Source organism: Halichoeres trimaculatus, unplaced genomic scaffold (genome assembly GCF_033239565.1).
Source record: "Halichoeres trimaculatus isolate MK-OKI-2021-1 unplaced genomic scaffold, fHalTri1.1 fHalTri1_scaffold_20, whole genome shotgun sequence".
NCBI lineage: Eukaryota > Metazoa > Chordata > Actinopteri > Labriformes > Labridae > Halichoeres > Halichoeres trimaculatus.
In genome coordinates this window covers 17,973,896-17,984,415 of record NW_027437198.1, presented here as the reverse complement: position 1 = coordinate 17,984,415, position 10,520 = coordinate 17,973,896, and the positions used below count along the sequence as shown (strand labels likewise).

At 36.0% G+C, this 10,520-nt stretch overlaps 2 protein-coding genes across 2 annotated transcripts; both read right to left on the bottom strand.

Moving 5' to 3' along the window:
* Positions 1 to 925: 925 nt before the first annotated feature.
* On the bottom strand, positions 926 to 3,632 carry LOC141810112 (heme-binding protein 2-like). The gene is made up of 7 exons (XM_074697457.1): positions 3,565 to 3,632; positions 3,340 to 3,399; positions 2,994 to 3,072; positions 2,012 to 2,132; positions 1,559 to 1,695; positions 1,283 to 1,446; positions 926 to 1,078 (listed from the first exon to the last, which is right to left on the bottom strand). Coding segments are annotated over exons 1-7 (654 nt in total). The 5' UTR covers positions 3,567 to 3,632; the 3' UTR covers positions 926 to 987.
* Positions 3,633 to 6,212: 2,580 nt separating this feature from the next.
* soul5 (heme-binding protein soul5) lies at positions 6,213 to 8,969 on the bottom strand. Its single transcript, XM_074697456.1, has 7 exons — positions 8,871 to 8,969; positions 8,542 to 8,601; positions 8,202 to 8,280; positions 7,994 to 8,114; positions 7,607 to 7,743; positions 7,330 to 7,493; positions 6,213 to 7,138 (listed from the first exon to the last, which is right to left on the bottom strand). Coding segments are annotated over exons 1-7 (660 nt in total). The 5' UTR covers positions 8,873 to 8,969; the 3' UTR covers positions 6,213 to 7,041.
* Positions 8,970 to 10,520: the final 1,551 nt, after the last annotated feature.

The following is a 10,520-nucleotide window of genomic DNA, read 5'->3' as shown; positions in this document are numbered from 1 at the left end:
GATTTTATGTTAACGTGAATGTGAAAGCAAAAAGAAAAACCTAAACTTTTAAACATGTTACTGATGAGCCTAGTTTTCATGATTTTCTGGTCAGGCCATTATTATTATTATTATTATTATTATTATTATTATTATTATTATTATTATTATTATTATTATTATTATTATCATCAAGCAATATTTCCCAATATTTCAACTTTTACTTATGTTATTGTCTTTAAACACATCAATGGTTGCACTAATGCCAAACCATAGACTGTATAAAAGAATAGATAAAGAATATATTAAAAAAAACCCATTACTTTTCAGTCAGAGATAAACACATTAAACAACGCAGCAGCTCTCTTGAAACAGCACACAGATTCACTCAGTATTCATTTCTAGCTCCTCATGACAGAGGAAGACCTCCCACTAGGCTCTATTGCTGCTTCAGCAATCACAAGGCTGCATGTGTCATAGTAGCTCTGTCAGGTTCCCCTGAATCGCTTGATACTGAATGCACATTACAAGGTACACTTACAGGCAGTACTAGGAAAAAAGGTGGAGGTTGGTAAGTAGATGTACTTCTAGAAGGTATGGACACAGTGCCATCTACTGGTTTTGTTAGTTAACACTGTTCTAATCTGAAGTCATTTCACTTTAATTGAACTAGTAGAGTAACAAACTACCATTTGTCTAACACTGGTTTCCTTAAAGTCAGATTTGGTCTCTTTGCATTCGAGTGATTGAGACCAACAAAAGGAAATCGATGCCAAAGGAAAGCTTTATTGAATATATCAGGAAATCATCAGTCAAGCCAGTGTTAACTTGTCTTCACAAGAATCACATGTTGTAATCAATTTAGTCACATTCAAAACTCTGCAGTCTCACTGGAATCTCATGCTAATGATCCATATGATGGGACTTGAAGGGAACTATAGCTAAAAAAGAAAGAAAAAAAAAAACTCTTGTACACACTGCAGTAAACCATCATGGCACTCAGAATAATCAGTTGAACATTCCCCCACTGCTGGAACACACGGGTTTGCCCACCACCTTAACCCAGACCTCATTGTGCCTGTTGAACAGTGTCATTGGACTGCAAGAAAGAAATGCACACACACACACACACACACACACACACACACACACACACACACACACACACACACACACACACACACACACACACACACACACGGAAAGAATGGCAAAAACACATTGTATTATATATACTATACTGAAGGTTGTCTTTCGTATTTTGTTTTGATAAATTTTGAGGAAGTTATGTTCATTTCTTTACCTGTTATAACTGACACCATAATGGTACTTTGTACCATACATGGCTTCTTCCTCGTCAAGGACATCTTTTAGACAGCGTGCATGGTAATAGTCAGAAAAGCTGGTCATCCATCCTCCGTAGCTCTGAACGTACATCTGCATTTCTGGCATTTCATGGATGTACACCTGTCAGCCAATAGAGATTCATAAACTGCCAGAGCTGAGGGTAACCCTCTTAATTCATTGTGTTTGAGGCAATTTGAGATTCTTTATTTTCTGATTTGTCCGTAGACATTACCTCATCATTAGTAGCCCTAGGGGGATTCTGCTGATATTCACTTGGCAGTAAGAAACTCATTGTGAAGTTCACCCTTTCCCAAAAATTTTTCTCAGGAATTTCCACAATGACAGGAGCTGTCATTTCAATCTTCTTTCCTAAAAGTTGAGACGATGAAATGACTTGAAAACATAGAAAATGATTCAGAAACCATATTTGACATAAAAGACTAAAATACCTGCCCAACTGTCTGCTTTGTTATCACAATTTAATAAAGTCACTTTTTTTTTATATCTAGCCACATGTTTCAAAAGAGGTTTGCAGATGGATTTCCTAAGATCTGTAAAACCAACAGCTACCGGGGATTATAAATAATTCTAAACTACTTTATGAATAACATGTTGTTCTTATTCACAGTTTCTCTTGAAAACATCAAGATGTGTTTTAGAAACAAAAAAAAGAAACTATACAAACCCCTTTCATTTTCACCGCTGATGTAGCCAAAGAGCCGTTTAAATGCTGCCATTTGTGCTAAATCCATGGTCAAGGATTTCTCCTTGGTTGAGACCCATTTTGCAGCGCCATACTTCCGAACCTGAGGGACAGGAACACATTTTTTTAACTCTTTTTTTAAGCTGATCATACACTGATTGGGAATCTACCAGTTGACACATAAGACAACAGCAACCCAGTTTTGGCGAGAATTTGCATGGAAGTTTCAGATGAGATTCTTTTTAACTCTTAGTCAACAAGCCAAGTACCAACTATCAAAAACTCCAAAATGCTTGAGTGACTGTGGAGAACAGCAGGTTGGATACAGCCATATATTAGAAACATACTGGGATAAGTAAAGACAAATTGGCTCAATTTTTTTAGGATAACCATTCTTAAACTTCAAACTAAAACTTTTCTCTACAAACTAAGTCCAAGTGTAGACAAATGGAAGAACTTGATTGGAACAGTGATGAAACATTTGACTATCAAAATCAGAGGATCTCTCGAAACAAGGCATTTGAGGTAAATCAATTGGAAGAGTTGATTAGGAAGTAGGGGTGGTATATGTAACATGAGATATTCAGATGTTGCGTCTCAGCTTAAACAAAAATTATACTGATATTAAGTGGTATGACTAAAACAAAGATATGCGCATATTTGTATTGTATGTGAATATATATATATATATATATAAATACACACTCAATTAAGTATATGCACAATAATCGATAAAAAAGAAGAAGAGTCAACAGTCAAACACATGGACTTGACACATTTTTCCTCAAGTACTACTATTTTCTTTTTTTTCTCTCTTTTTTTTTAAAAACATTTTCTTTCTTTATCTCCAAACAGCAAATGAATAGTTTTTATATATTTAATTTTGGTGATATATTAAATTAAAAAGATGATAATAATAATAACCTACACATGAGAAGATTGTAAGCTTACATAAAAAGCTCACCTCATATTCTCCAGTATCACAAACCAGTTCATAAAGCAGGCACTCTTTTGTCTCAGTGCATTCAGTGCCCTCTGCATTTCTGTTGCACAAAGTAAAAAAACAAACCACAAAACAAAACTTTCATCAAAGGCTGACTTTTAATCAGTTTTAGTCATCTGAACAGAGACATAGACAGTATATGGTTTTTATCTTCAGTTTTCTATATATGATACAATACTTTGAGAGAGGGTTTCCTAACTCACTGCTGGAAGTGAGAGAGCCTCTCAAACACTACAATATGAAAATTTGACTTTGCCAACACAGATTAATGCTGAAATCTGCCAAAGGAAAAAGACAGGCTCCCTACCCAACTTTGGCCTCAGCTGTCAGCACCAGCAGGACACCAACAAGGCCTGTGAGAAGAATCCTGAGGGACATATGTGGAGTGTTTTCAGTCAAAACTAAGACTTGTCAAGCTGTTTTTCTTTTCAAAGGGAAAACAGAACTGTCACGACAGAGCATTTAAGCAAAAGCTATATGCAAAAAGATGTACTTTGAATTTCTTTTAAAATGTGCAAATAAATGTACTTACATTGTTGCAGAGTGTGGTTCTGCTGATCCAAAATAGTATCCTCATAGTCTGGTCCACAGCAACTATTTATTCCAACTGTGGTTATGAGAAGCAAACTGGCCACTCCCCTAACGAACAATAAAAGCCAGGAAACAGGACTGAGACCAACAAGGAATAAAGCAGACAAAAGAAACTGTAAAGAAGCATTAGACACACTGAGCAAAATACCTGAGTCACTTCAAGTATTGAATTAATAAAATAAGTAACTTATTTCTAAATAAGGTCAAGATTAGATTGCCAACTGCTAACAAACAACAATACCACAGCATTGCCACAAACCCTTGACAGTGAGAGCCAGTTAAATAGGGGATTTATGGTAGAGCTGATGTGATGAATTTATAGACATTGTTGGGGTTTCAGTAATGAAGGGGACAGAAAAAAAACCTTAAGTAATATAAAACAAGAAATACCTTTTGAAAGATTAAACCACTCAAACAATTACCAGGAAATCTGTTTTTGCCACCTGCAGCTATTTTAATTTATATCAATAATATTATTATTGTTTTGTACTGAAGGAAGAAAAGCCCTGAAAGGGATGGACATAACTGATCAACAGGTTAGTTCACATACTTACCTGGTCAGACCACATCAAACAATACAATCTGTGAGAAGTTCATGTTGGTCACGTTTTTGCTTGTTTTTGGGGGGCACACACAACGTGAGTGATACGCCTAGTTCTCATGTATTGTTTACACCAATAGTGTACAAAATGTTCTGAAAGACTATAGCCCTGGTGTATACATTCAGACAGAAACAAACAGGTGTCCCAGACATGATGGACCAACTCATGTCTCATGAGATTTTAGGGGTTATTTCATTGTTGGAATAGGATCACGATACCTGTTTCGTGCATTTAAAACGCCTAGTCCCTAGAGTTTCTTCCCTTTTCATAAAATTGTATTCAGCCCAGAGAAAAAAAGGTCACATCACGCCCCTGGACAGCTGATAGAGAGGGTCAGATTTCACAGTGGGCTGGAAAGCTTCCTTAACTGTGCTTTGCTGTTTGGACTCATTTGGGATTTAAATATAAGTCCCCTCTTTTTTCTTTCTTTTGATCTTTTTTCTATCTTTCTTTTTTGAGTCAGGATGTGAAACAGGTATTGTTTTTTCCACAGTTTGAGTACAGTTCCTTACCAACCCAAACTCCTATTTTTAATGGAGGGAGAGTGTGTAGTAGAATGACTTTGGCAGACATAGTACTTCACTTGCCAGCAGTGATACACTGAGGTTGTGCCAAGGTAGGGACATTAACTTTGTCCCCCCAACAATTTTTTTGTTGTTGCCTTGCTTCAGTATTTGACATTGAATAGGATCATGTTACAGGGTAATTTAAGCCATAAAAGGATTTTCAACATCAAGTGAGCACAAACCCTCAATTCCATGAATCTAAAGTACTGTCATTGTGTAGTGCTTGGATATGATGCTTTTAATCTGTCTTGATCTACAAGTTGACAAAACAGAATATTTGATCTTTTAAAGTAGGAAAAAAAATAAACTCAATCATGGACCTATCACCAAAAGCACTAAGCGAATGAACAAAAGACAAAAGTAAAGATTGAAATCTTCATTGGACAAGACAACAATTTCCTGTTTCTTGTTGTGTTTGTAGCCATGACCTAATATTATCTCTAATTTAACAAAATGAAATAAGCCTTAGAAATAATTTCATGTTATTTATCCTGACATCTTGATCAAAAATTACAATGTAATAATAATAATAATAATAATAATAATAATAATAATAATAATAATAATAATAATAATGATAATAATAATAATAATAAGTATTATCATCATTATTATTATTATTATTAATAGGATAAAAAACAAACCTGCACATGTAGTCTAATGCCATTTTACTCTAAAAATTATGATGCAAATTATGAAGTTTACCTATAGCTCCAAATCGCTTCTATGTGATACTGAGAAATTGGTATACTAAATTTGTAAAAACAACTTTTTCTGCCAAGTCCATGCTAATAATCAATGACTGTGTCTGTCCATCCAGAGTAATCCATATTCCCTGCCATCCAGTGGTGAAACATAGGAATTGCAGATACATTTCTACATTTTCAAAGAAGTCGTCAGGTGTGCAATATGTAAACTTTGTGCTTATATTTCTCAACAATTTACCATGTTGTTTTTTCTGGAGTGCACCAAAGCAAGGGTATCTATGTCATTGTCTCTGAATCACACCCATAACCTCATCATCATGCCGAGGGGCTCATTTTGATTGAAATGTTCATAAAGCATTTAATCGTTTTCAGAGGGGTCACACAATTTTAGAAATGAGTCCCATGAGAACCATACGCGTCCGTCGTCACTCACTGCGCCCAGGTACTTGTGCATTTTCTCATACGGTTGGTTTGTCAAAGACCGTGGTACCACCTGTTCAGACACCTCCTATTCACCCTCGTATAACCTCTGAAAAAAAACACTTCAAACCAGCGTCTCTCACACCAATGGGCAGCTGGGAAATGTACCTTTCAATATTTTATGCCCTTTAGTGGTTAAAGTAAAAAAGCCTTTTCAAGAATAATGGATGAGTGTTTATTTTAAATCTTTTTTTTTCTAGAGATTAGAAGCCCATCATTATTTTTCTCGTGTCAATGGTGTCTGTATCATCAATGATCTCTTCAAGTTAAGTCATTAAGAAAAAATCTCAATATCATAGTCATGACAAAAACTAATCAATGCTTAAATTGGCATGAATACGTTAGGAAGAAGAAATTAAGGGAGCCTGCTTAAATGTCTGTTGAGACTTCATCATTATAAGGTTTCAGACAGCTTTTGCACAGAACAGTTAACAACAACAGCAATAAATGTGAAACACTGAAAGCTATCTGTGGGAGGATTTTATGTTAACCTGAATGTGAAAGCAAAAACCTAAACTTTTAGACACGTTACTGATGAGCCTAGTTTTCATAGTTTTCTGGTCAGGCCACATCAATAGATACAAAGTGGGAAATCATTGGTATTGGCTTTGCATTTGAATTCTAATGATATGAGTCAAATGTTGTAAAGCATGTCTCATAAAGCTGAGGCTCTGGTATACACATCCATACAGGCACAATGAAGTGACTCCTGAAGAACTTACGGTATGTCTCAGTAGACCTGCAGGCATTGGATTGATTTCACCAAACATTTGAGAAGACAACACTGACATTTAACAGGGATTTTTTCTTTTGTATGATAATTTCTACTGACACTGAAGAACATGCTGGTATATTTATTTGGAAATCATCAGACAAGCCAGTGTTAACCTGTCTTCACAAGCATCACATGCAGTAATCGTTTTATTCACATTCAAAACTCTGCTGTCTCAATGGAATCTTATGCTAATAATCCATATGATTGGACTTCAAGCAAGATAAAGCTTAAGAAAAATACTCTTGTACACAGGCTGCAGTAATCCATCACGGCATGACTTCAGAATATTCAGTCGGACATTTCCTCACTGCTGGAACTGGAACACACGGGTTCACCCTCCACCTTAAACCAGACTTCATTGTGCCTGTTGTACCATTTCATTGGACTGCAAGAAAGGAAAGCACATGCAAACACACACACACACACACACACACACACACACACACACACACACACACACACACACACACACACACGGAGAGAATGGCAGAAAAACACATTATTACCAGACACTAGGTTGTCTTACTCTGTCATGTTTTTTGTCAAATTTTGAGGAAGAAACGTTTGTCTCTTTACCTGTCATAACCGACACCAAAATGGAAGGTGTTGTTATACGTGGCACCATTGATCTTAAAGGTATTTTTCAGCCTTCTTGCATAGTAAAAGTCAGATATGCCTGTCATCCACCCTCCGTAGCTCCGCACGTACATCTTCATTTCTGGCATTTCATGGATGTACACCTGTAAGCCAGCAGAGATTCATAAACTGCCAGAGCTGAGGATAACCCTCCTAATTCATTGTGTTAGAGGCAATATGAGATTGTGCGTTTTGGGATTTTTTCAGTAGACATTACCTTGGTGTTATCAGGCGTAGGGGGATTCTGCTGAAACTCACTTGGTAGCAAGAAACTCATTGTGAAGTTCCTCGTTGACCATATTGGTTCCTCAGGGATTGTCACAAGAACAGGAGCTGTCATTTCAATCTTCTTTCCTAAAAGTAGAGATAAGAAAAAGACTTAAAAAACTTAGAAAATAATTTAAAAACCACTGTTGAAAAAAATTAACAAAAGACCTGCCCAATTGTCTGCTTTCTTATCTCAATTTTAAAAAAGTCAGTGTTATATATCTAGCCACATGTTTCAACAACGGTTTGCAGATAGATTTCCTAAGATCTGTAAAACCAATAGTGTAAACTACTTTATGTGACAGAAATAAACAAAAAAGAAATTATACAAACAGACCCTCTGCATTTTCACCACTGATGTAGCCAAAGAGTCGTCTGAATGCTGTCATTGTTGCATATTCCATGGACCAGGATTCCTCCATGGTTGAGACCCATTTTGCGGCGCCATACTTCCGAACCTGAGAGACAGGAACTATTTTTTTAAAACTTTTTTTTATTTTTTAACCAGGACATGAGAAGATTGTATGCTTACATAGAGAGCTCACCTCATATTCTGCAGTTTCACAAACCAGATCATAAAGCAGGCACTCTTTTGTCTCAGTGCATTTGGTGCCTTCTGAGTTTCTGTTGCATGAGGATAAAAAATAAATCAATAAAGGCTGACTTTAATTAGTTTTAGTCATCTGTACTAGGACATAAACAGTATATGACTTTTGTCTTCAGTTTTTCATATAAGATACAATACTTTGAGAGAAACTTTCCTAATTTGCTGGTGGCAATTAGCGTGCCTCTCATTTTTAAAACAAACACTTCAATGTGAAAACTTGACTTTGCCATCATATATAAATGCTGAAATCTGCCAAAGGAAAAAGACAGGCTCCTTACCCAACTTTGGCCTCAGCTGTCAGCACCAGCAGGACACCAACAAGGCCTGTGAGAAGAATCCTGAGGGACATATGTGGAGTGTTTTCAGTCAAAACTAAGACTTGTCAAGCTGTTTTTCTTTTTAAAGCAAAAACAGAACGGTCACGACAGACCAGTTGAACAAAAGTTATATAGAATAGAATAGAATAGAACACAACAGATAGAATAGAATAGAATAGAATAGAATAGAATAGAATAGAATATATCCCTATGTGGGCATTCAGGAATTTTCTATGCAAATAAATGTACTTTGAATGTCTTTTAGAATCTACTCAGTAAAATGTACTTACATTATTTCAGAGTGTGGTTCAGCTGATCCCAAATGGTATCCTCACAGTCTGGTCCACAGCAACTATTTATTCCAACTGTGGTTATGAAAGGCAAACTGGCCACTCCCAGAATGAACAGTACAAGCCAGGAAACACAAGACTGAGACCAAGAACAAAAAAAAAGCAGACAAAAGAAGCTGGGAGGAGCTGTTACACAAACAGAGAAAAATATCTGAGTCACTTCAAGTATAGAATAAACAAAATAAGTAACTTATTTCTAAATAAGGTCAAGATTGGATTGCCAACTGCTAACAAACAATATCACAGTGTTGCCACGAACCCTTGACAGTGAGAGCTAGTTAAAGAGGGGATTTATGGTAGAGCTGATGTGATGAATATGATGAACACCTTATGTAATATAAAACAGGAAATACCTCTGAAAGAGCAAACCACCCAAACAATTACCAGGAGTTTTGTTTTCTCCACCTGCATTCATTATAATTAATATCATTAATCTTATTTTGGTACTGAAGGGGAAAAAATCCTGACAGGCTTGGACATAATCAATCACAGGGTAGTTGACGTACTTACTTGGTCATACCACATCTAACAATACAATCTGTGAGAAAAGTTCATGTTTGTCAATGGATCACGTTTTTGCTTGTTTGTTTTTTTTGGCTCACATAATGTGATACGCCTAGTTCTCGTGTTTTGTGTACACCAATATTATACAAAAGGTTCTAAAATACTATGGCCCTTCTGTGTACATTCAGACAGAAACAAATAGGTGTTCTAGACATGTTGGCCAACTCATGTCAGTTAAGATTTTAGGGGTTGTTTTATTGTCCAAATAGGATCACAATACCTGTTTTGTATGAGTGAAGAAACCAGATCTCTGAGTTTCCTTTTCATAAAATTACATTCAGCCCAGAGAAAAAAGGTCTCTTCACGCCCATGGAAAGCTGATAGAGAGGGTCAGATTACGCAGTGGGCTGGAATGCTTCCTTAACTGTGCTTTGCTGTTTGGAGTTATTTGGGATTTTAAATATAACTCCTTTCTGCCTTACTTTCTGTCTTTCATTCTTTCTTTCTTTCTTTCTTTCTTTCTTTCTTTCTTTCTTTCTTTCTTTTTTGAGCCTGGATGTTAAACCAATTTTGTTTTTTTCACAGTATGAGACTATAGAGTCTCTCAGTCCAGTTCCTTACCAACCTAAACTCTTGTTTTTCAATGGAAGGAGAGTGTGGATTTGAATGACTTTCACTGACACAGTACTTCACTTGCCAGCAGTGATACATTGAGGTTGTGCAAAGTTAAGGACATATAATTTTGTCCCCCCAACAATGAATTTTTTGTCTCGCTTTAGTAATTGACATTGAATAGGGTCATGTTACAGGGTAATTTAAGCCTTAAAAAGCTTTTCAACATCAAGCAAGCACAAACCCTCAATTCCATGAATCCAAAGTACTGTCATTGTGTAGTGCTTGGATATAATCCGTTAATCTGTCTTGATCTACAAGTTGACAAAGCAGAATATTTTATATTTTAAAGTTAAAAAACAAACAAACTTGATCATGGACAAGCAAATGAAAAAAAAGGCAAAAGTAAAGATTGAAATCTTCATTTGTAGACGAGGCAACAATTCTTATCATCATCATTATAATCATACTAAT